General features: G+C 33.7%; 3 protein-coding genes across 4 annotated transcripts in view; 1 reads left to right on the forward strand and 2 right to left on the reverse strand.

Moving 5' to 3' along the window:
- Positions 1-2,496: 2,496 nt before the first annotated feature.
- Positions 2,497-6,622, reverse strand: LOC127179094 (uncharacterized). The gene is made up of 8 exons (XM_051132371.1): positions 6,473-6,622; positions 5,501-5,616; positions 5,322-5,405; positions 5,189-5,245; positions 4,998-5,078; positions 3,903-3,998; positions 3,171-3,355; positions 2,497-3,022 (listed from the first exon to the last, which is right to left on the reverse strand). The coding sequence occupies exons 2-8, from the start codon at positions 5,603-5,605 to the stop codon at positions 3,010-3,012; spliced, it is 621 nt and encodes a 206-aa protein (XP_050988328.1). The 5' UTR covers positions 5,606-5,616; positions 6,473-6,622; the 3' UTR covers positions 2,497-3,009.
- Positions 6,623-6,906: 284 nt separating this feature from the next.
- LOC127178912 (uncharacterized) lies at positions 6,907-10,167 on the reverse strand. 2 transcript variants are annotated; one of them, XM_051132093.1, is made up of 7 exons: positions 10,048-10,167; positions 9,468-9,583; positions 9,299-9,382; positions 9,164-9,220; positions 9,000-9,080; positions 8,715-8,810; positions 6,907-7,970 (listed from the first exon to the last, which is right to left on the reverse strand). In XM_051132093.1, the coding sequence occupies exons 2-7, from the start codon at positions 9,570-9,572 to the stop codon at positions 7,668-7,670; spliced, it is 726 nt and encodes a 241-aa protein (XP_050988050.1). In that variant the 5' UTR covers positions 9,573-9,583; positions 10,048-10,167; the 3' UTR covers positions 6,907-7,667. The 2 variants fall into 2 exon arrangements, with proteins under 2 accessions (XP_050988050.1, XP_050988051.1); XM_051132094.1 differs by lacking the exons at positions 9,000-9,080; positions 9,164-9,220.
- Positions 10,168-12,808: 2,641 nt separating this feature from the next.
- Positions 12,809-26,160, forward strand: part of slc4a7 (solute carrier family 4 member 7) — a 52,211-nt gene continuing 38,859 nt past the window's right edge. Inside the window, 1 exon segment of the mRNA XM_051130811.1 lies at positions 12,809-12,961. Within this exon segment, the coding sequence (XP_050986768.1) occupies positions 12,917-12,961 (45 nt within the window). The 5' untranslated portion in view covers positions 12,809-12,916.

Here is a 26,160-nt window from a genome sequence, read left to right on the forward strand (position 1 = left end):
TAAAATATAAAAACATATAAATGAATAATATAAATGAACAATATATATGAGTAAATGAATAAATAATAAATACTTAAATAATCAAATAAATAATTAAATATGAATTATGTGAATGACTAATGATTGTAAAATGATTATGAATAATAATGTAGATAAATGATTATAAATGAAATTAAAAACAAACATAAAATTTAAACACAACACAATAATTTGCATGGAAGGATCTAAGGATCCTTCAGTGTGATAATGACAGCTGGGCCAGTGATTTTTGTTGTACACAAGAACAACATAAGTTTTTCTCTTGTCTCCCTGCCTCCTTTCTCACCTCATCTATCACATCAGCACCACCAGGCGTCTCATCGAGCCGACGAGGATGGTTTTCCAGCGTGATGGGCGTGTGTTTGAGCAACACACAGGGTTGGGGTTTGTGTGCACGCTGTTATGTGCATGACCTGTTACTTTTGAATAAAAACATTCTAATTTCATAACAACGTGTGTGTGTTGTTTAATAGGCCTATAGGTTACAGTTATGTCAAAATAAATAAATAAATACATTTAATATTAATGTCAAATTAATAACTTTTAATAATAATAGTAAATTTAGTTTACCAAATCATTGTTGGTTTAATTAAATATTTTAAAATAAATAAATAAATTGTCAAAGCAACCTGACTCAACTGTTTAAAAGAGTAATACATTAAAAACACTGAAGAACACTGAGTTGAACACATTTTATCTCATCACTTTATTTCATTTTATAAGATAAAAACACTGAATACATGGTATACACATTAGACTTAATTAACTCTAAAATCAACAATTGTTGATTTAACATTTTAAAAATGTGTCAAGCTAATATGGGATGTGTTTTTGTATGACATGAACACATTTTTTTTGCCTTTTTGACATTTCTGAATATTTGTGTGCACTCTACACTAATGTTTAGTGTCATGAATGAGTTTGCAGTGTGTTGTCTTCTCACATTAAAATCTACCAACATATAAGTAATGATATATAATGAGTAAATTTTAATGTTTTTTTTTTTTTTTTTTTTTTTTTTTTGTGTGTGTGTAACATTTGTGTTTACTTTTTGCAGAGCAAACAGTTTTGATGGGTTGTATTATGACACAAAACCAGTCTTACACAATTAATGAATGCTTCTAGTTTAAAAATGGTTATTGAAATAGAGACGAAGGTAGGCCCAGATGTCTGCCTACTGGTGCTTTACTGCATACAATGAAACCAAGCAGATCATTCCAGACTCTGGGCATCTTCCGTAAGTATCACAATAGGAGAAGGAGTGACCTTCATCCCAGAGGAATTGCTCTTCTCATCCAATCTTAGAACCTCTGGCAGTCTCATCTTGTCTGTTTGTTAGACACACAGCGGTGTCAGCGACGCCTGAGAGCACTTGTCCTGTGAAAACACTGCTTGTCAGTCTGACAGACACAGAGACACCATGATACAAAGTACAGATCACAAATCCCCTGAACTCAGACATCAACATATCTGCTAACAAGCCACTAGCAATGTTCGTTCGTGAGACAAGGTACATAATGTACAAGTGTAGGTTGTTCATATTTGGTTTGTTTAGTTAGTTTAATCCTTTAGTGATATAAGAGCAAACACAGTTAGCCTGCTGATCATGGAGTGATCAAACCTGAAACTCAAGCTTTGAATGGCACTTCACAAAAAGGGTTCAGAATAAAACAAAGCTCTTACTGGGTTCAAACTAAATTCACAATTTTATATTTTATGCATAGCTTTTTACTATTTATTTTATTTTTGGAAATGCAATTTAAAAAATTTAATTTGTAATTTTCTAAAATATAATTAAATAGGCATTAAATATGACATTCACCATAATTTTCAAAGGGGCAAAACTATTGCTTTTGAACCACTGAAGTACGCCCATGGGTGAGACTTCTGGTTTATTAGCTGCTAGGGAAATAGGGAAATAGCTGTTTGCACTACAAACCAGAGTGTTCATAATTTAGACAATACATTAATATAATATGGTAAGGCACATTGATTTGCAGTATCAAGCAGCAAAACGAGATGCTTTGTACAGCTAAAAATAGCTAGACATGGATGAGACCGGAAGCTAGACCCATAAAATAAATAAAAACGTCCGCGTCCAATCTTACGGGAAGAAAAAGGTGGATAGATGAACAGTGGTGGAAGATTTTCGGAATATTGTAAACACCCTTATTTTGTGATTGACAGGCTTAGATGAACATGCTCATTCCGAACTAAGGTTTAAGTCCTTAAAATGTAACAACGCTGAAAAAAAAAACAAAAAAAAAAAAACAAACAAACAAACAAAAAAAACCTTAAGCACAAACAAGGCTGTGCAAATGTTCATACCTTACAAAAAAAGTGATGTCTTGTTTAATTTCCCCTGTTCGCCCTCTGCTGGAGTATATAGATACAGCACACAGCTGCACATTCTTGTTTTATGAAATATTTTCTTTGACAGCAGTAACAGTTATTTAATTGTATTCTCATTTACATTTTGAGAAAGTTCCAACAAGATTAGAATGTGCTGAGTTAATTAAAGTGATTATTGTCATCAAGATTAACAAAAAAATGTAAACAAAGCAGTTTATGAGACTCCATCTTCTAAGTAAATTTTATGGAGAAAGTGTCTGAGACTTCACACTATTCTGTGGCTATATACAGCATGCATAAATATGCTCCTTTATTTATAACACAAGTTGCTGTTTTGATAAAATGTCTCATGTCTTACTATTTGTAACAATGTTTTATGATGACTAATATAAAATATGCACCAACAATAAGTCTATGGATAAGTTATATAAACATGCTCCTCCCAATCTTAACATGTTAAACTGACTGAGATTTCAAAGCAGAATGTTTTGCATGAGCAACTGTAATTTCATTCTCATTAGTGTATGCATAAGCATAATACAACTGATATTTTTAAAATATTGATAATGTAATACATAAATCATCCTTTGATTGATCATCCTGATCATCTTCTATCCGTCAGTATTCAGGTCTGTAACAGATGATATGAGGTCTGTGAATATTCTGTTTCAATGACAAAAGTTTTCTAATGTTGTCTAGTTTTCTAATGACAAAAAACACACTTCATCAGGGTGTAGACAACAGTAATTTCTTCATGCTTGTCAAAACAGCTCAATTACCGTCTGGTATAGGCTGGTGTGTATTCTGATGGCAGCCCGTATTGAACTGAACTGAAAACTGTTGGTGCAGTAGAGTTCGAATGAGTTACAAACACAATAGTCACACCAGGCAGAGGACTGTTCACATGATGAACCCCAGGCCTGCATTGCCTGTGAACCGGCCTTCGCCTGTGAACCGGCCTTCGCTAAAGGAGTGAGACAGAGAACACAAACAACACGACACATTTATTTAATGACATAAGCACTTTATTGAATGTTTTTTATTGAATTTTTATTGAATTTACTGTTAAGTACATGAAGATAAGTTTTATAGAAAGAAATATAGATGGCATTGTTCATCAGAATGAATAGAGATCTGCAGTGAGATATAAATGTGATTAATTTGTTATATTTTTTTTCACTGAAATAAGCTGTGTTGTACAGTTTTTGAATAGTAAGATTTTTAATATTTTTAAGTCTCTTCTAATGATGCTGAAAATGTAGCTATTTTAAAATATAATCAAACAGAAAGAAGTTATTTTAAATACTAAATATATTTCACAATATTACTGTTTTTGCTGTATTTTGGATCAAATAAATGCAGTCTTGGTGAGCGGAAAAGACTTTTTTAAAAATCTTACTGTTCATACAGGTTTGGAAAGATATGTGGCTGAGTAAATGTTGCCAGAATTTTATTTTTTGTGTCAGCTATCCTATTAAGTAAGAATCTTTAAGCAGTGTTTTGAGTTTTACCTTCACTCTGCAGCACTCACAGGAAGTTGAGGCAAGAATAATAGAAAAGATGAAGACCACAGCATCACAGACCATCAATACAATGTGAGTCACACCCTGGGTGAATAGTAGAGACAGGAGGATTATGAACTAAAATACATTTTTGCATTAGTTAGAATTATTTGTCTTAAAGGGGTCATCGGATGCTAAGTTCACTTTTACATGCTGTTTGAACATTAATGTGTGTTGGCAGTGTATGTACAAATCTACCCTATAATGATAAAAATCCATGCAGTGGTTTTAAATTAATCTGTAAAAATAATATCGCCTTTTTCAAATTGAGCCATTCTCAGATGCCTGTCGGTGTGCCGTCACACCCACAAAGGCCGCTCCCACGATAGTTGATTGACATGAGCGTCTTTACCTCAGATCAGCTGTAACAGACCCTCTTTGTTTCGATGCCGGAGCGGGAATGCAAGTTAGACAAGAACATCTCCAAATAAGCAATTGAGGTGTTGTGTTGCTGGATGTAATAATGAACATAGTGGTCGTAATTTACTCCTGACATCTAAACCGCTGAAGATGCAGTAGATTATGTTTTTTTGTGAAGGAAATGTGCCTCCCGATCTACATATATCTGTCTATGTTCGCACAAATCATTCGTGATCGAACTTCACTTACAGCAGAAGTGAGTATAAGGGTTTTTTAATGAATCTTTGTGATCGTCTTTCCTAATAATGTGCTATTTAGCAAGTTTAGTGGCTTAACACGGGTAAAGTAAACAGGCTTGTCACTCCACAGAGAGAAAAGAGGGACGGGGCGAGCAGAGCTCATTTGCATTTAAAGCAGCCTCGGCCAGAATGAGATGATTTTTGCAGAGCTGATTTTGACAAGGTAAAAAGGACGTTGTTTTACACAACCATTGAGAATTTTTAACCAAAGTATATTATAGACTTTTCATTAAGACCCTGAAGAATCATATCAACTTGTGGAAAATGGGCAACAGAGAGATACATATTAAGTATAACTGAATAAAAGGTTACTAATGCATTTAATACTAACCAACATAAATGCAAATTAACTTCTGGAGCTAGTAAGCAGGAAGTCTATACTTACATCATTTGCAAACCCATGACATGGGATGGAGATAATAGATGTTATGGCATTGAGGTAGTTTAGAGATTGTGAGGCTCTGACCTGAAATGAGAAAGATTTAGGTAAATCAAAGAATTTATAAAATTAATAAAACATAATGTATGCGTTTTAAATAAAAAGAAATGTACAATACTTAAAAGATTCAGACAAACCCATAGTATGGTATGTTTTTGTGCAGCTAACACCATCAAAGATCCAATTAAAACTGACTGCAGTGAAAAAAAAATATTTTTCAATATTTATTCAATGTAAAATATTGCTGTGATACAGAAATATAAGACTTACAATCATAGATGTCCACAAAATGTAATATATCCCTTTCCATACTGTTAAGGCAAACACTGCTATGCCTAATACTATTTCAAAACTCTGTAAAATATAAAACAAGATGGTGAACGTTTCCACATTACCCCAAAATTAATACTGTATCAGGTAAAAACTCAAAGTGGGACAGTTTGCTTTACCCCAAAGACCTCTGGCCTGATCTTCAGAAATTTAGACACCACATACTGATCAAACTCTGATTCTGGCTGCTGAAGAGAGCTGGTTTCATGATCATGTCTAGACATCTTCAAATGTACTGAGAGAAATATGTGTTGGGATGAGAATTTAGTTAGATTTTGGTTACTTTACAAGTAGGCCTATACGTTTTTGTTTTTATTTTTTATTGTTTCAGCAATTAATAACAAATTTTCTTTTTACTATGAGCCACAGAGAAAGTAAACACAAAAGAAACCGACTGCCACTTTGTACACAGGAGCTGATAATCTAGATTTACTGGATTTCTACAGGTCCCACATGGAAAGTTCTCTCTCTCTCTCTCTCTCTCTCTCTCTCTCTCTCTATTTAACTGTAAATAAATGACAAGCAACACTATTTTCTAATACAAAACTTGGAAAGATCTTGTTTGTTTGATCTGGCTGTCACAATACATAAGATCTAAAGGTGTAAACTAAGGTTGTACTAATAATTTTTAGTCCACATAATGCATAATATGTAATAGTATCTTACTCCAATTTCATGTCTATTTAGATATAAAAGATATATATAAAAGATTTGTTCTACAATCTAAGAAAAAACCCTGCTGATAAAACAAAAACCATCAAAGAAATTCTAATGGTTTCCACTACAAATACCAACTACAAACCATCAACTTTTAACCATTAAAACCACTAAGAATGGTTTCCTGTAGTGTGTTTTGCGACATATTCCATTAGGATTTAATGGTTTTAACAAGCCACCAATAGAAGGTGACCAATTACCAGTAGAGACCAACAGGCATTACAGTGTCCATTAAAACCAGTACAATTCCCATTATAGCCAGTAAAATCATTACAAATTCTGTGATTGTTTCCATGTATTGTTTTGTTTTTGCTTTTTTTCAGCAGGGAATAATAACTATATTAGGTATTAGGTGATAAGGTAGCCTACTTTACCTTTATGCTGCTCTTGTCTTAGATCTTGTCATTTTCGTTTTTTTTATTTATTTTCAAATTGTAGCCTATTCTAGGAAAGAAGCAGTTTATGAGACTCCACCTCCTAGGTAGCTTACAAATGAAATGTGTCTCACAGCAAGAAGGTTTTTGTCTGTGTGTGAAGTTTGTGTGTTTATGAAACTCCACCGAGTGGTTTCTCTCACATGACATGCAGGACAGGTGAATTGCAAGTGTATGTGTGTTACGGTGTATTTACACTGCATCGGAAGAAATATGATCCAAAAAAAAACTAATTTAGGGCGTGTTTGTATCGAGTGTCAATAATCTTTGTGGTTTCCAACATTCTGATATAATCATAGACACACGCGAATACAGTTGGAAAGATGCAAGCTTTGTTTTCGAATGCTCAAAGTAAAGATACACTGTCCATTTAATAGTTTTTTGTAAAACACAGCCAGTCTATTCACATTCACAGTGTCCAAAATGCAACTAACGTATCAGTATAAAACAATTGCAATGCGTCCAATGTGTAAACAATATGAATTATGTAGGCTACTAAATGAAGGGAGACTCCAAAACAATCAGTATATATTAGATGTTTTAGACAGTGTCACCTAAACCTTATCCCTACAAGAGTTTTGGGAAAGGATGGATATTTCTGAAACTTAACACTATCCTGGCTTCTACAGCTACTGTACGCAGCAATGTCTCTTTTTTTGTATATAACACTGGTCACATCTGCTATTAATCTGATTAAATGTCTTAAAACACTTGAATGAGCTGGCAGAGGCTATTTTTAAATGTTTTATGATGACTAATATCTTATCTTGTATTTACATACATGCACCTAAGACAGTAAAAACATGTTTAACATTACAGTACTGAATATAATCTAATCTCCAATGTTAGTATCTGTGATGTTTTGATTCCAAGGTTGTAAAAACAACGGAAAAAAAAACATGTTTACAGTTGTGCACTTATAAAGGAAGCTTATAAGGTGTCACAAATAAATGCTGAAAATATAAAACTATAAAATGCTCTGTTGCAAAAATGCAACTGATTTCTTCAACAGACCAGAAATTGCCCCTTTAACACCTAATAGTTCACGGAAGGTGCAGAAGAACATGGATTGTAGCTTGGTGGAGGTTCAGAAAGACCTGGTTCGTAACTTGGTGGAGGTGCAGAAGAACTTGGATCATGGTGAAAGTGCTGAAGGACTTTGATCATAGTTTGGTGGAGGTGCAGAAGGACTTGGATTGTCGTTTGGTGATGATACTGAAGGACTTGGGTTGTAGTTTGCTGGAGGTGTATAAGAATATGGATCATGTTTTAGTGGAGGTGCAAAAGCACTTGGATGGTATTTTGGTGGAGGCTCTGAAGGACTTGGATCATAGTTTGGTGGAGGTGCAAAAGGGCCTTGTTGGCCGTGAAGAACAATATTGTTATCAGTCATATAAGGCACATCTCTGTTTATGCAACTGACTGCTACATGTCTTGACTGGGAGAGAGAGAGAGATAAAGAACACAACAGAAACAGAACATAATTATTGTGTTGCATTCATTATTGCATGTAAATCTTAAGGTAATGTAGTGACACCTAGTGCCAGTTAATTAACCAATCAAAATGCATACACACAAAGTTGTATGTGTCAAAAATGCATTTAAATAATTATAAGGATAAGAAATAAAAAGTGCCTCTTTCTGTGTCCATGAAAGTACTAATATGTAAATCTAATATACGTTTCTTTAAATATATTCTGTATTTTCACATTAAGAAATGCTTAAATTTGTAGGTGTGGTTACCTTGTTATTATATCATTGATTTTGAAATAAATAACCTCTTATATCATTGTTGAATGTTGATTTAATTAGTTGCTTCTGTACAGTATAAAACAATCATTAAATGTAACTCTTTTTATGTCAGACTGCTTTTGTGAGCTCATCTGATTTAATGAAAAGATCTCTTTCAAAAGAAGACCAAAGTGAACATAGTAAGCATGGACATATGGACTATATTTATGGTGTTTTTTTTTTTTTTTTGTTTTTTTTTTTTGCAGAATGAAAGTGCCAGTCCTCATTCATCTTTATTAAACTGAAGGACATTCTTCTTAAATTCGTTCCATAAAAGAAAAAGTACTGTAACAGGGGTTTGAAATGGGATGAGGGTAAGTAAATAATGACAAAAGTAAATTTTTTGTTATTCACTTTTAAGATAAAAGATCTTTGAACTTCATCTTTTTACCTTCATCCTGCAGCAGTCACAGGAAGATGAAGCAACTATAACAGAGATGATGAAGACCAGAGCATCACAGAAAACCAAGAGAATTAGAGCCACACCCTGAGTGAGTATAAAGGATATAAATTAGTATAGAGCTGAAATAAAAAGGTTACAATTGAAACAACCTCCATTGTTGATAAGATTGATATTAGCTCTTTGTCTAGTAAAAAAATCTGCTAAGAATGTCAATTTTGCAGGTGCGTTTAAATGTTGTAAGTATGAAAGCAGGATGTCTATACAGACACTTACTTCACTGTCAAGACAGTGAAATGGGATGGAGATAGCAGCTGCTATGGCATTGAAACAGTTAAGAAATTGTGAGATTCTGACCTGAAATGTGAAAAATGTGAAAAATGTAATGCACTGTAGTCTAATGAAATATTACAAAATTTGTATTAGATATTCAGACTGACCCGACATGTGTTATATGTACATGCAACAGCCACTGTCACTGTTCCTGTTAAAATCGACTACAGTGAACATAATGAATATTATTCAGTATATGTTCATTGCACAATGTTGTTATGGTGTTGAAATTAAATACTCACAATTAAACATGACCAGAGGAGATATAAAAATCCCGTCCAGATTGTTAAGACTAACATCGTTATTCCTATTGATATTTCCAAAACCTGTAAGATATAAAACAAGACGTTATCTGTTTCCTCATTTACCTCAAATCAAAATGAACAACTGAAGTAGAACAGTTTGTTTTACCCCCAAAATCTTCGGTCTGATCTTCAGGAATTTAGACACCACACGCTGGTCAAAAGGTGACACTGACTGCTGCAAAAAGCTGGTCACATCGTCATGTCTATGCATCTTTAAATGCACTGAAAGAAATTTATGTTGTGAAAAGAATTGTAAAAGCATGCTTTTCTCTTCAGTGTCAACAATGAGGAAGAGGAACCAAATGTGCACATTCCCAAAGCTGAAAATCAGGATTTACTGGAAGAGTTGCTTAGACAACACATCACAAGGTAATCAGTGCTGCCAAAGACAGCTGATTTAGATTTAGTTTTTTGTTTTCAGCACAACCTAAAAATGCAACCTGAAGACAATGACACAACAGATGTCACTGTTTTCTGTTGGTACAAAGAAAGTTTGAAATGAAGATATTCACTTGATCTGCATGAACTTACAAAACAACTACCTACACAGTATATTTCTGCAATAACCACAGTGAGTACACAATGAACAAACATATTTTGCAATGGTATTTTGTTCTAGCTGCTCATTCCAGCTTTTACCTAACCCACAAACACAGAGAGACAGACAATGAATGCAGAATACTTACACTAAGTAACATGTTCAAGCGAAAACTTCAAATCCATTCAGATTAGTAGTATGTAAAGATAGGAATAGAATCATTATTGTTGTTGACAGTGTGTTGAGTCGTTTTCATTTTGTTTTTCATTTTGTTTTCCTAGTAAGAGGAAGTCACGCTGCTCACGAGACTCCACCTCGACAAAACATGAAGAGAATGATTCTTAAAAGTCACACTGATGTACAGATATCATAGGATCAAATATCCTAAATGTTTGATGTTTTTGAAGAGTCAAAAAGGTCTACTCAAAAAAGTTGGTATGGCACATTATGCAATTGAGGAGTCAATGATGTTGAGATTTCTGTAGGTGTGGGTTCAACTGACACTTCTGACAAGAGTTTTTGACTGGACTAGAAGTCCCAACATCAGTATCAGAATAAATAATTAATAAGTGATTAATAAATAAGTGATAAATAAGTGATTCAACATCAAGATCTATGTAAAAACTGATCACTGTTCTTGGTACAATTCAATACAGGGAACCTTAAATGCCTTTATTTATATTACAGTAATCATATATAATTAAATAGTTAAATACCCAAATGAAAGGAAAATACCTGCAGAGCACTTCTGAATCACTAGGGGGAGTTGCAGTACAAGGTTAGAAATTGCCCAGCAATTAGTATTGTTGCATTCTCAGCTTGGCATCATTTACCTGAAGCATCTGGTGAAACAATAATAATAATTAAAATAAAGAAATAATCCAGTCTATATCGGCCATAATGTGAAACAAAGAAATTATTTTATTTAAAACATTAAAATATGTAAAAATTACGATCTTTTTTTTTTTTCAAAGCCTTTTTCATAATCAGTGATATTAGTTGTCATAGTTGTGCCTAAAAGATTTTTATCAAATCTGTTTTATCTATTACTCCATCAATAACAATAAATGAATTGTCATATACTTTGGGACAAAAACACATTTGCATCTGAGCCTTGTTTTGTTTCAGTTCTCATTTGGCACAACAAAGGAACATTTTAGAAAGAATTGTTGACAAAAAGAAATAGTGACCATTTACAGCCGTGATATGATGGACCTTCATTATGCATTAAAAAATCCTTCAGTGGGAGCTAAAGTAAAACTGAATGATGATACAACATAAATTACTGACTGTAAGTACAAAACTACAATATATGATGTGGTCTGCACACAGTTTATGGTTAAATGAGGAGTCATTGGTTCAAAAACATTTGAGAAACCCTGCGTTAGAGCACCTAAAATAAAAAAAATATATACAAAATATAAACATTTCCTTATAAGTAACATTGTGTGTTATTTGTCATCTGCTCTACACTACCAGTCAAAAGTTCTTAAATAGTAAAAATTGTGATGTTTTTTAAAGAAGTTTCTTGTGCTCACCAAGTCTGCATTTATTTGACCCGAAGTACAGCAAAAAGTACAATTTTGTACTATTTAAAATAACCATTTTCTGTTTGAATATATGAAGAGTTCAGATGCAAAAAGCCACCTCGGTGAAAAATGAGATAATGATACTGAGTGAATGCTCTCTACACATATTATACGTCCATCAAATACTTTTACTTCAAACTCTCTAAATCCCAGCCTCAGCCCAATCAGAAGTACCAGTACTTAGGTAGAAACCTATACACAGGAGCCTGATAAAAATGCTTATTTTAAAGAAAACTATCAGATGGACTTAGAGGCCTTTGCATCTGAAGTCTTCATATTTTAAAATGTCATTTATTCCTATGATCAAAGCTGAATTTTTAGCATCATTACTTCAGTCACTTGATGCTTTAGAAAGCATTCTAATATTCTGATTTGCTGCACAAAAACATTTATTATGATGATGATGGTGTTAAAAACAGCTGAGTAATTTTTTTTCAGGTTTCTTTGATGAATAGAAAGTTCAGAAGAACAGCATTTATCTGAAACAAATCTTTTGTGACATAAATGTCTTTGTAATCACTTTTAAATAGAAGTATAAAAAGTACTCAACTGTTTTAAATATTGATAATAATAATAAATATTTCTTGAACGGCAGAATGATTGCTGAAGGATTATGTGACACTGAAGACTGGAGTAATGATGCTGAAAATGTAGCTTTGATCACAGGAATAAATTACTTTTTAAAATATATTCAAATTGAAAGCAGTTATTTTAAATAGTAAAATAATATTAATAAAATAAATGCAGGCTTGGTGAGCAGAAGAGACTTGTTTCAAAACCTTAAAAATCTTACTAGTAATATATTATTGCAGGGCCTGCAAGTGCAGAATTAGTAACTATTTGAATGAAATTTAAATAATCTGATTAGCATGATGCAATACTAAATACTAAATCATTAAAATTGTTATAAACTTTGTTTATTGGGTCAGCTAGGACTCCAGGTAGTGGTCAATCTGTAAAGGTTAACGAGCCTGCTGTACAACCAGTCCCTACTTAAAGCCTGTCAAGAGTTTGGATAGTTTTTAACCTTTGTGTATTACTGTTACTGGCCTAAAAACTCCATAGTGCGTCTTTTAAAACTTTCAGTTGTCTACACGCTCATCCTCACCGTGAGTTTTTTTCTTTTCCCTAGTGGATTGTGTAGGCCAACCAACCAATTGTCAATCAACTCTTCCGCTCTTCATTAATATTCATATACGAGCGTCGTTCCGACAATCTGATTGGCTAGGAGAAAAGCCGGTCGCCTGAGAGTGAGCGGATGAAATCACCTGTCAATCTCCAAAAGGGCGGGATTTTCCAAGCCCAGATATATGTAAAAATACCATTCACACGCTCTCAGTGGCTGTGACACGAGCGAAGGGGCATTTCGAAGTATCATATTCAAATCAGTCTCCGGCGAGGGACGGAAGAAGTGCACAGTTTGAACAAATGGAGGAAGATAGGACTGAACAGATGAAACCCCTCCTAACCACAGTAAGCATAAAGTTATTTGTTGTTGTCTCGTCAGATTTCAGTTGTTGCGGGAGCCCGGAGCGTTTCTACGCGCGTTCATTTCAAAGAAAGAAAAGGGACGGGGGGATGAGGGAAATGGATGCGGACTGGTTTAAAGCATCACTTCCTCTGGGTTGTTAACGACCCAGGAGCATCCACATTGTCTTAGTGGACTTGATAGGGGTTTGTTTTGAGATTGTATTGCTGTGGAAATGTACTTTCATTGTTTTGGGGTGACCACGCTTCTGCCAGGAAGTGTCGTTCAGATCATTGCGTCACAATAACGGTGAAAAGACGAGCGCTGTAGACTATGAATCTCTCTCTCTCTCTCTCTCTCTCTCTCTCTGCCACGAAACAGACGTTATAACTTTTGTTTTATGTTTTAATACCTTTCCTCACAAGAATATACCCTTTTAATACAGTTTTGATATATGAACATTAAAGTCCTGTGTTTATTCTGTCTTTAAGTATTCAGTATTTAGCTGACATGATTTGTTATTCAAAAACAAAATGCGTCTAAAGTTTGTAACTCTTAACATTTTATTTTTTTTTTTAAATGACGTTCTATAGTCATAATGTCATCCTTGCAGGATGTAAACACTTGAAATGCAAGTCCACACTTTTTTTTATCACTTACGTTTGTGCGTGGGAGACTGTCTTTAAATGTCAACTTTGTTAACATGAATTTGTATAGTAAACAGTTGATTATTCTCTCTGTCTTGCTATTGTCATTTACATAAGTATGCATGAGTAAGTGTGCACTTTCCTCTCTCCCTCTGTTTCATTCCTCAGAAGCTTCATTTCCATGTAGTCATAACGACTTCAGTAAATATTTCCTTTCCTTCACAAAGCATTTGTGACCCTGGACCACAAAACCAGTCTTATGTTGCACTGGTATATTTGTAGCAATAGCCAAAAATACATTGGAAGGGTCAAATTTATCGATTTTTCTTTTATGCCAAAAATCGTTAGGATATTAAGTAAAGATCATGTTCCATGAAGATATTTTGTAAATTTCCCACCGTAAATATATCAAAGCTTAATTTTTGATTTGTAATATGCATTGCTATGAACTTCATTTAGACAACTTTAAAGGTGATTTTCTCAGTATTTTGATTTTTTTGCACCACCAGATTCCAGATTTTCAAATAGTTGTATCTCGGACAAATATTGTCGTATTTAGAGAAATTTACACTTATGACTGGTTTTGTGGTCCAGGGTCACATTTGTGCTGTCAATAGGTACCAACAACCGTGATGCGCTTTTAGTGCTTATGTATATTTGCATACAAACAGTTGTACATCATCTACAAATAACAATAACTGTAACAACTACTGAGTGAAGATACAATGTGAACTTAATATATATGCTTATAAGCTTATATGTGTACGCTTTTTTATGTGTAAACACATAGTAAGCTTCAGTAGAGTCATCTTAAGAGGAAAACTGTCTCATCCAAAATGCAATTTGACAAGTCATCAGTACATGGCAGAACAGACACTGAATGGCTTGTTTGATGCAAAGATAGTATTGCATTCAGAGCATCAGGTGTGTTTACATATTTTGAAACATCTAAGATTATGCAAAGGATAAACTCATTTTTTAATTTTATGATTTTTTTTTTATTTACAGTCAAGTTAGCAGGGTGAATATTGTTACTTTTGATTTATTTTTTCAATGCAGAACGTAAGGGCTTGTGTTTTCACATAAACAGTAACCTGTGGGTCCAAAACCTCAAGATAACAATCTCTGTCTTGCAACTTGCTACTCTCTTTTCACGTTTGCCAGTCTGTTTATGGAAGCGTATTTTTGCCACGGAATAGAAAATACAAAAGGTAGTTCAGAGAAAGAAAGAATTTCGAAATGTAATTTCATAATTGTGAGATATAAACTAAGAATTTTCAGATATAAACTGGCAATTCTGAGAAGAAGAGTTAGAATTGTGAGATATACACAAAATCACATATTGCAAGAAAAAAAAGTCAGAATTTTGATCCAAGTCACAATTACCTTAAAAATTAAAATTTATCAGCATTTATCTAAAATAAAATGCTTTTTTAACATTATACACTATACCATTCAAAAGCTTGGAGTCTGTATAATTATAGAAATTATAGAAATTAATACTTTTATTTAGCAAGGATGCATGAAAGTGATGGTAAAGATGTTTATAATTTTACAAAAGACTTTTATTTCAGATAAATGCTGTTCTCCTCAACTTTCTATTCATCAAAGAAACCTGAAAAAATTCTACTCAGCTGTTTTCAACATAATAATAATAAAAATTGTTTTTTGAACAGTAAATTAGAATATTAAAATGATTTCTGAAGGATCATGTGACTGGAGTAATGTTGCTAAAATGCAGCTTTGAAATCACAGGAATAAAGTACACTTTAAAATACATTCAAATAGGAAACAATCATTTTAAATAGTAAAAATATTTCAAAACTGTACTGTTTTTGCTGTACTTTGGATCAAGTAAATGCAGGCTTGGTGTTCAGAAGGACTTTAAAAAACATTAAAAATCTTATTCTTCAAAAACTTTTGACTGGTAGCAAAAATGTAGAATTCTGAGTTTAAAAAAAGTCATAATTTTTAGATATAAACCTACAACTCTGAAAAAAAAACTCAGAATTTTGGATTAAAAAGTCTATTTTTTTATTCTGTGGCAAAATAAGCTTACCTGTTGGTGCAAGTACAATAAAAAAATGTTGTATAAACATTTTTCAATTAGAAATTGCTAGTAAATTTCACTATTAATTACAAAGAAGTGGCAGCTAGCATTGAATTTAATGTGAAATTTAAAGGCAGGGAAATAAGATGGTATTTCATCTATTAATCTTTGATTTATTTACAGCTTCAGAAAGTGTTAACAGTGTCAATATTATGTAATGCTGTTTAAGGTCCAGATGTCAAATCTGAAACTGGAATCTAGATGAGGAAATGGTTGTGGGTTATTGCATAAGTATATGTATTGTTTAGATGTCACTAAACGAAGTTAGCGTACTATTTATCCGAAATTATTTGCAAATGGCCAGCTCCTGTTACGTAACTAAGAGCCTTGTTTTGATTTCCACCTGTTGCTTACTTCTCTGCTATCCATCACTCAGGTGTCTTCAGGACAGTGATGCTCCTCTGTTCTCTGCCATCGTCACTTTGTCGGGATATTGGCATTGAGGAAAGAGTTCATGGTTTGTTGAGTGTGCGGTATCGTAATGTTACAGCGCTGGTTTAGATGGAAGATTAGACAGGAAGTTTGTCATTGTTCTCTGGCTGGAGGATCAGCAGCTCTCAGGGGTGCTGGGACCCAGCAGACAATGCTGTTGATAAAGCCACAGAGGGCACAGCCGTAAGCTCAGCAGGTTTAGAGTAGTTGGGGACAGTAGTATGAGGCACTGTGACCTGTCAGCGTGTGGTAGTCAACACAGTTGCTCTGCTACAGCTAATTCACAACAAGTTTTTCCAGTCCCACTTGTTGACATCTGTTGAGAGTGATTCTTTGCAAATGCAAAACCATATTGATCCAGGCGTAATGTTGGCACAGTGACCTAAATGTGTGTTAACTAGGCTTATTAGAGGGAATTTAGAAATTATTTTGAGGAAAAATCTGCAGAATGAGTTTAAATGGAACTGAGAATACTGCCGTAAAAAGAATATTTATTATGCCACCAAAATAGTTAATAAATAAGCAGAGGAGTAGATTTGTTTTTATATAGATTTTTGTAAATAACAAAATCTATAATCACAGGTAAAAATAGTCAAAGCATTTCTTTAGAGATGTGTTTTTTTGTATCATAAAATATTTCAGAAATGTTAGATGAGGGTTCAAAACTGTTCAGCAGAACAAAGTCTGTTTGCCAGTGCTTACTATTAGCTTAATCTGTTTTATGTTTTTATGATCTTATCTGAGAAAATGATTTATAGTAGTGTGTTACTCCAGTTTTATTCTCATAAATGTCTGCAAATATTTAATAAATGACCATAGAACCATAATAATAAACCAAAATATTTAATAAATAATCACAGACAAAATATTTATTAAATAAAATAACAGTATAAATAATCATATTTAATAAATTTGTATAGAGCTATAATAATTAAAGAAAATATTTAATAAATGAGCACAGAGCCAAAATAATTAAAGAAAGTATTTAATAAATGAGCACAGCCAAAATAATTAACCAAAATATTTAATAAATAAAACAATAATATAAATAATAATATTTAATAAATAAGCACAGTGCCATAATAATTAACCAGAATATTTCATAAATGAGTACAGAGACAAAATAATTAACCAAAATATTTAATAAATGAGCACAGAGCCAAAATAATTAACCAAAATATTTAATAAATGTGCATGTAAGGAGTGGGATTTTTTCATATGGATTTTTATAATTGACAGAATCTCTAATCACATGTAATAAAATTTTTACAACATGGGTTTTGTTGTTGCGCATTTTTGTTTTATTTATTATTATTTTATTTATCTTAGATGAGGGGTTGTTCAGCAGTGCAAAGTCTGTTTGCTTAGTATTAGCTTAGTATTAAGTTAATCTGTTTTATGATTTTATGATCTTATCTGAGAAAATGATTCATAATAGTGTTTTACTTAAGTTTTATTCTCATAAATGGCTGCAAAAGTGAACATAATTAACCAAAATATTTAATAAATGAGCACAGAATGAGTGGGATTCTGACCGACCGGTGCTATACACGCTGCCTAAAATTCACAAACCTTATAGTGATATTCCTTCTGGGAGACCTATAATCTCGGCTTTTGTTGATTTCCACTTACAACCTTTAGTTATGTTTTTACCTTCTTACATTAGAGATACAATGGATTTCATTGAACTCATTAATAATGTAAAATTACCTGATTGCTCTGTTCTTCTGGTCACCATGGATGTTGAATCGCTTTACACCAATGTTCCATTTCAGGTTGGGCTAGAGGCAATAAAATTTTTCCTCGATCAACGTCCTTGTCAAATTCCAAGTACTGCATGTGTGAGTGACTTGGCTAAATTGGTGCTTTCACACAATTATTTTTTGTTTGGGTCCGAGTATTATTTACAGTTTTTAGGGGGCAGCATGGATTCCAAGATGAAATTTACGATTGATTTCCATCAAGAGAAAATTAATTTTTTGGATGTGCTTGTTCTTCGCATTGCTTCAGGCATTGAAACTACCTTGTACCGAAAACCAACTGATCATAACACTATCCTACAATCCTGTCATCCTGTGTCATTAAAGCGTTCGTTACCAATTTCCCAATTTAGTCATATTCGCTGGATTTGCAGTAGCGATGAAAACTTCCAACAGCAATCACCAATTTTATCAGAGGGATTCAGAAAATGATCATATAGAGAAGAGTGGATTGAGTCTGTGCGTCGTTTTAAAGATGTGTCACAACAGGAGTCTCGTTAAACACCCCCAAAAATTTTAACGTTGTGTTAATTGTTATATGCAATATTCGCTTTACCAAGTTACCAAGGATATTAATAATGTTTTATTGAAACATCGGCATATTGTAGAAAGTGATCCCAGCCTCAAGAAATGTTTTGATAAACCACCTCGTTTAATGTATAAGAAAACCTCTAATCTCCGAAATATTTTGGTTAGAGCGGATTTGAAACCTGCTTCTCATTTCTTGAACAAAATACCTTATGGGAATTACAGATGTAGTAATTGTCATCAGTGTAATTTTACATATAAGACATCGACTTTTTTCACATTCTTACACGGCAACGTTTTTTTTATCTCGTGTAAGATGGCCAATGTTATTATTATTATATGTTGTGTTGCCCTTGTGGTTTATGTCACGTTGGTAAAACGAGCAGACCTTTGAAAACTCGCATTTCTAAACATCGGTGTGCAATTAGACATCACGATCAAAAAAAGTCCAGTAGCGCAGCATTTTGCAGATTTTAGATGCTCAGTTTCCATTCTTTAGTAAATGGGTATTGAGGTAGTCAAGTGTCCACGTCGCGGGGGTGACATCAATAAATTGCTTTTACAGCGTGAGGCTTTTTGGATTTTCACATTAGATATGTTGTCCCCCAGAGGATTAAATAAGGATTTTGACATTCGTCCATTTCTTTAAATTTACAATATTTATTTAAAGGTCTATAATACAATAAGGGTTTTGGTGTGACCAGTTGAACTTAGTGTTATATATGTCTGCAGGGATTAAAGTTTATTGAACTGTTTATTGAGAATATTTTTGTCTTGTATTTTGCATAGTTTCATAACGTTTAGTTTTTTTCTTTTGTCTTTTCTTTGGTTGATTTGTTATTGTTTGGATTTATTATTAAAATATTGTGTATGGTCATGTGACCTTTGATCACCCAGAGGTATAAAGAGTGGCACATTAGTGTTTAATTTGTCTGATGAAAAGCCTGCATGCTGGAAACGTTATACGCTATGCGAAAGCTTTTTAAATAAATTTTTTTTATATTTTTGGAGCCTTGGTGTTGCCGACATTTCATTTCAATTGTTGTACTTGTTTTTTAGTCGAGCACCCTTTTGAGATTGATGTGCATGCTTTTGTTTGCTTTTTGAAATATGGATTTGTATAAATGACAGAATCTCTAATTGCATGTAAAAAATAGTTAAAGCATTCTTCAGAGGTGGGTTTTATTACTCTGCATTTTTGTGTTGCAAAATATTTTATTAATCTTTGATGGAGGGCTGTTGAGCAGTGCAAAGTCTGTTTGCCAATGCTTTACATTAGCTTAATCTGTTTTATGTTTTTGTGGTCTTATCTGAGAAAGTGATTTTGCAATAGTGTGTTACTTAAGTTTTATTGTTATAAATGGCTGCAGTATATATTAAATAAATGACCATAGAACTTTTTCAGTGGTGTGTTTTATTGTAGTGCATTTTTGTTATAAAATATTTTATTAATCTTAGATGAAAGGGTTGTTCAGCAGTGCAAAGTCTATTTGCTTAGTATTAGCTTAATCTGTTTTATGATTTTATGATCTTATCTGAGAAGGTGATTAACAATAGTGAATGTCACTTCAGCATTGCATTTATAAATAGCTGCAAAATATTTGATTAATGACCACAGAAGAGTTGAGATTTTTTTATAAATGATAAAATATCTGATCACATGTAAAAAAAAAAAAAAAATAGTCAAAGCATTTCTTTAGAGGTGGTTTTGTTGCCCGTTTTGCATTGTTAAATCTTAGATGAGGGGTTGAGACTATTCAGCAGTGCAAAGTCTGTTTGCCAGTGCTTAGTATCATTCTGTTTTATGCTTTTATGAGCTTATCTGAGAAAATGATTTAGATTAATAAATGCTACATTGGTATTGTATTTATAAATAGCTGCATTAGATTTACAGTGCTTAGTTTGGTGTAACGGGGCAGACCACAACCAAATAAGGAAAAGATATCCCCATGCAAAGCTGACTGGCTTGTGTATGACTGTCATTCAACATCATTACACGCTCCTTAAACACACTACTTGATGTATAAAGCTACTGTAATGCTGAATACATCAGAAATTTAAAATCTAGCCTTTGCACAGATCAGATTGTGCTCACACACACACATTAAAAATAAACAAGCACAGTAAAAAGTGGGAATTTCTCCTTTGTTCTCTTTAAAACAAATCAGAATTTCTACAAACATCTCTTTTGTTTTTCAGTCTCCTCTCTTTATATTGTTTCCTGTGTCACCTTGTATGTGCAACCTATTACTGTTTATAACTGAAACGTCATTCTTAACCTAAATTAAGTGTGATTCTAGGTAATCCTGTTTCATGTTCACACTGTTCATGCTTAAACCCAAGTTCTAGTTTGTAAACCCTGGATTACTATGCCTATTTGCATTTTTATAAGACAGATAAAGTGATTTGCTTAAATGTATGCTGGCATGCAACCTCTTTGATGGAGCTGACAGATATGGCTATGAGAATGTTTCATGCACCATTGATGTTTATCTAGGTCACATTCTATTAATCATCATCAGTATGTGTGTGCCTACAGGGTAGCAGTATTTTAGTGTGATTTAAGCTGGAGTACGCTGTTGTACACTGCTGTGATTGATGTGTCTGTAATGCTTTGGCATGATTAATGCTTAGTCAGCAGAAAATGGCTAAGGTAACCATTTTAAGCTTGTTGACGTTTTTTTTTTTTCTTTTTGCCACAAAACCACTTGCCCACATAAATTATTTTAAAAATTCAAATATGGGGATGTGTTTTGTTAACTTTTGCAAATGCTTATTACATCAAGTGGTAATATCCACTTAAAGGATTAGTTCACTCCAGAATTAAAATTTCCTTGTGTCTTTCCTTCTTCAGTTGAAAAGAAATTAGGGTTTTTAAAAAAAACATTCCAGGATTTTTGTCCATATAGTGGACTTTAATGGGTTGAATGGTTCAAATCAGTTTCAGTGCAGCTTCAAAGGGCTCTAAATGATCCCAGTCGAGGAATAAGGGTCTTAAATAGCAAAAAAAAAAATGTACTTTTTAACCACAAATTATCGACTTGCTCTAGTTTGACTTCTCACTTTACATAGTCACGTTGGAACGGTCACGAGTGATGTAGGTGGAAGTACTGACCCGATGTTTACAAATCGAATGTGCAAAGAAAGTCAAACACCCTTTACAAAAAACAACAATGTTGGATGATTTTGAAGTTTGAGGAGAAAATGAGATGGAGTTTTTTGCCCTACCCTAACTTTCTGAACCGAATTACACAGACACTAACCACGTGTGACTTTTCCAATGTGATTACGTAATGCATGAAGACTGCTTGCTACTGCAAGACGAGCATTTGTGGTTAAAAAGTATATAAATTGTTTTTTGTTCTTTTTTGTTCAAGAAAATGATCAATCGTTTCGCTAGATAAGACCCTTGTTCTTTAGCTGGGATCATGTAGAGCCCTTTGAAGCTGTGTTGAAACTGCAGTTTGGACCTTCAAACCGTTAATGCTCATTGAAGTCCACTTTTTGGAAAAAAAATCCTGGAATGTTTTCCTCAAAAGCCAATTTCTTTTCATCTGAAGAAAGAAAGACATGGACATCTTGGATGACATGGCGGTGAGTTTTTAGGAGATTTTAATTCAGGAGTGAACTAATCCTTTAATGTTAATGAGTGAATTCTTAAAGCATCCACATTTTCTTTCAGACAAAAACATCTGACAATGGTTCCTCCTAGATTAGAATGTGACTTTATTTTATTATTTTTATTTTTTTGCTTAAACCCCCTCCATTCATACAGACTGCACAGCTTCTTAGATTTAAGTACAGGCATTAACAGCTTATTACTTAACAGCAATTTATTAACATTTTAACAAAAATAACACTTTTAAGGCCCTATAAAAATGTTACCAAATTTTTACCAAATTTTACCGAATTACGTGAATTAATATATTTCTGTCTTCAGTTTTAAAGATTATGGTTATGTGTTCATGTGTTTATGCTTCAATATGTGTGTAGTAAACAAAACTGCATGTCTGCGCCATTTTCATTCCGTATTCCGTATTTATACAATAAATTCTATTTTTATTACTGGATTGTGCAATGCTGCGGAAATCATATGGTCCTAGAAATGAATTTTCCTCTTTCTTGTAATATTTTCCTCGCTCTAACATTTTTTTTGCCACATTCATTTCACTTAAAGGTGTAATTCGCCCAAAAATTAAAATTCTGTTGTCAAGACTCTCAGGTTGATGAGTTTCTTTCTTCTGTTCAGCACAAAAGAAAATAATTTGAAGAATGTTGATAACCAACCAGTTAGTTGCTTCCATTGTATGAAAAAAAAAAACTGTACTATACACCTGGCTACCAGCAACTATCATCATAAAAGTTTGGAAAACATAATGCCAGAATTTAAAGATGCTTTTTAAGATGCTTGGTCTTTAAAAAACAATGCAATGATGAGTAAGTGCAATGCAATGGTGAGTAAGAGACATTTAAATCAGTCTAAGAAATCTGATTTTATATTTCCTTGTCACCCGATTTGCTTGCAGTGATGATGTAACTTCTAGTATACTTTACACTGTAAGCAATGCAACAAAAATAGAACACCTCCATAATAATCAAAAAGGCGTAGACACTGTGTAAATAAGAGATTCATTGTGCAGTGTAGACAGATTTGTTAATTATAATGTGATTATCTTAGCTTTGGTTGTATCCTGTGATATTGCTTTTTGTTTCAAACTCTGAATGTCCTTTAACACCTCAGGGCAATGGCACGCCATCTCGGCAGCTTCCCAGCACTCAGGCCATGTATAGCTCCAGTGCTTTTTGAACCCAAGCACTCACCCCTACTCGTGGAAAAACACATGCACGCTCACAACAACACACCCTCACACTCTGATATAAATAACTCCACATGTTTAGGTCTTTGCAACCAGGAGTGAGACCCGTCCAACGTCAGCATGAGAAGTGTACACTGGCAGCGTCTTGCAGGATTCTCTCTCACTTCTGCTTCCTAGTCAGTGTGACATAGACACTTTTGCTTTTGATCCTTGTAGAAGCAGACTGCCGCTTTAAGGAAGTGTGTGGAGACTTCCTCTTCAGGACAGATCCTGATTGTAGCTTGTCAGTTCTTTTTGATTCTAGCTAAATGATTTAACGCTTCAGGTTGATCTTTGATTGTTTTTCATCGTCAGCTCTAGTAGCGGACTTTTTTTTATGTGATCAGTATTTTTGGACCTTCATCATTGAAGCTCTTGCGTTCTTGCTGACTAATTTTTTTCCAAGCGATGAAGTTTTAAAGTCCCTCCCCAGTGTCTGTGAATGATGCAGGACTTCTGGGGAGACGTTGTGAATCTCAGGACCACCAGAGGAGCTACAAAATTCTCGGTATGCTTTTGGGCTCACTCTTGTGTATCTAATGATTTAATGCTGTTTTTCTTAAAGATGCATGACTCAGATTCTGCATGGCTCATTGAATATGCTTTGGCTTGGTGTTAGTGTTTGCTTGGGGTGTTCGGTTTCAAAATATTGCCTTGGAAACAGTATAGTGAGAAATTCAATGTACATGAGTGTTATTTGGTGGCTTTTCATTAAAACGAGGCGAAGCGTGTCAGTGGTCTCAAGACACCTTGTCTGTCACATGTCGTTGCGGTTTTAAATTCTAAGTCCACATTGTACCCTTTGCTGCGTTTTGCCCTTTGGGATGATATCTGATGCCACAGCACTCAGGAATGGTTGGACAGAAGCCCATGGCAGGACAGGGCCACCTTGGCTTTCTTTAAATACATGGGACTCTTTGTGAATGTACTGGAAGAATATCTGTGCTCATCTCACATCTCACTGCATATATATATATATATATATATATATAGGGCCCTATGATTTCCGCTATGCAGAAAATGCAGATGAAATCGCATAATCCAGTCATAAAAATGGATTTACAGTACATTGCAGAATGTCAAGGAATTTACCAAATTTTGAATGAATAAATCAAAAGTTGGTCAGTATGCCTAAATCAAAACATGATGTGGACTAGTGTCTGTGAATATTAAATGGCAAATTTTAAAATAATATTTAATAATATAAATCCTGCATTTTCTCTGTGTGAATGAATGGCGCAGACGCACAGTTTTGTTTACTATACTGAAGTGCGCATGACGCTCACCTCTGTTGCCTCAATATATGAGTACATTAACACATGAACATCATCTCTAGAACTGCTCTTAGAGTCACTTCATGAGCATTTTACTGTTTCTTGCTAGAAAAACCAAAACTGCTATCATCATATACAAACAGAAACTTCACAGCAACCTGTCAGAATAAAATTTTGGTTTAACTTGATGAAATTGTGACAGAAGTATATTACTTAATGTAATGACAGTAGTACTACTAATCAAATTATTAAAACATTATTTTAAAGGAATATTTACCAGAAAAATGTATTACCGGAATTTATTTACCAGAAAATAAATGCACAACAAAAAAAGAAATAAAACAATAATAAAATGTATTGTTAGTATTATTTTTATTATTTTTTAATAAAAATCAGTTATTCAAAGAATAAAAATATAGGGCCCTATATATATAGTCTAAGTGTGTGTGTGTGTGTATATGTATCTATCCATTTATCTATATGTATATATGTGGAAAGATATATATATATATCGATATATATATAGGTAGGTAGGTATATATAGATAGTGTTGGTTCAGTTCTGTTCAATAATGGTGTGAAGTTCTTCAGTTATAAAACAAGTACAGTTCAATGGTTTGGCTCGAGTTGTTGATTCAATTCTGACTCAATGTTGATTGTTCATTTCAATAACAGTGTAGATGTTGCATTTTGAACAGTTTGATTCAGCTATAAAGCATCTCTACAGAAAACAATAGTGTCATTACTTGGCTTAATTGACCCTTTGCAGGGAGCTTAATTGACAGCAATCTGACCAGTCATAATGCAGAATCTGTCATATTGTCTGACAAACGAATCAGAGTAGATTCGGTGGACTTAAACTGTGTATTCGCATCTTTCTGCGTTTGAAGCAAAATTCCTTATGATGTTTGCTCATGTTTACTTTGTGCTTTAACTAGTAAATTTGAAAACACGATTGGTTCACGTACCGCTTGAACTGAGGTGCTACGACGATCTGTCACGACACATTAAAGAGCCACAAAACGATATTTATCATTTGATTTTCTTAAAAAAATAACAATGTTTGAAAGCTAAGACTTTGTTTCATAGCAGAGGTAACCTGCTCTGTCTTGTCTGTCGGCATGTTGTCGGTGTCCTCTTTGCTCCGCAATGTATTTTTCACTGCGTTAGAACATGGTGTGTGGCGTGAGAGCACTATGGTTTGTCAGACATGGCAACAGTAACAAAGGCGGGCGGGTTTTGCGAAGGGTCAATTCAGTTCTCATCCACAGTGTCAGTACAGTCAAATCAATATTATTGAATATTGAGCTTTCAGAATAGAGGTGAAATTATGGTTCAGTACTTGTAATAACCTGCTTAGGAAATAGTAAAATGAACAAAAACCCTAAATATCTTTGTGGATATTTTGCAGGTGTACATTCTAGAAAATCGTGTTTCTGTTGTGATGTTTTGCACTTACAGGTTTTTGAAGGTAACCTCACAGGTTGTTTCAGGTCATGTGGCAACCCTGGCATCGTACCACACTTTCTCACATCATGATGGCCAATGTACTATGCAATTCAATAGCAGAATTTATTTTTAGACTGTGCTCTTTTTGA

The sequence above is a fragment of the Labeo rohita genome, chromosome 16 (assembly GCF_022985175.1).
Source record: "Labeo rohita strain BAU-BD-2019 chromosome 16, IGBB_LRoh.1.0, whole genome shotgun sequence".
Classification (NCBI taxonomy): Eukaryota; Metazoa; Chordata; class Actinopteri; order Cypriniformes; family Cyprinidae; genus Labeo; species Labeo rohita.

Bases quoted from the DNA above. Each gene is read 5' to 3' on its own strand.
- LOC127179094 (XM_051132371.1), bottom strand. From the start codon at position 5,605: ATGTCTAGACATGATCATGAAACCAGCTCTCTTCAGCAGCCAGAATCA. The intron at 5,246-5,321 runs GTAAGTCTTATA...TTTTCACTGCAG, and splicing joins TTTTGTGGACATCTATGATT to TCAGTTTTAATTGGATCTTT. The intron at 3,356-3,902 runs GTAAAACTCAAA...TCACTCCTTTAG, and splicing joins GTGAGTGCTGCAGAGTGAAG to CGAAGGCCGGTTCACAGGCG.
- LOC127178912 (XM_051132093.1), bottom strand. From the start codon at position 9,572: ATGCATAGACATGACGATGTGACCAGCTTTTTGCAGCAGTCAGTGTCA. The intron at 9,221-9,298 runs GTGAGTATTTAA...TGTTCACTGTAG, and splicing joins TCCTCTGGTCATGTTTAATT to TCGATTTTAACAGGAACAGT. The intron at 7,971-8,714 runs GTAAAAAGATGA...TCTCTCTCCCAG, and splicing joins GTGACTGCTGCAGGATGAAG to TCAAGACATGTAGCAGTCAG.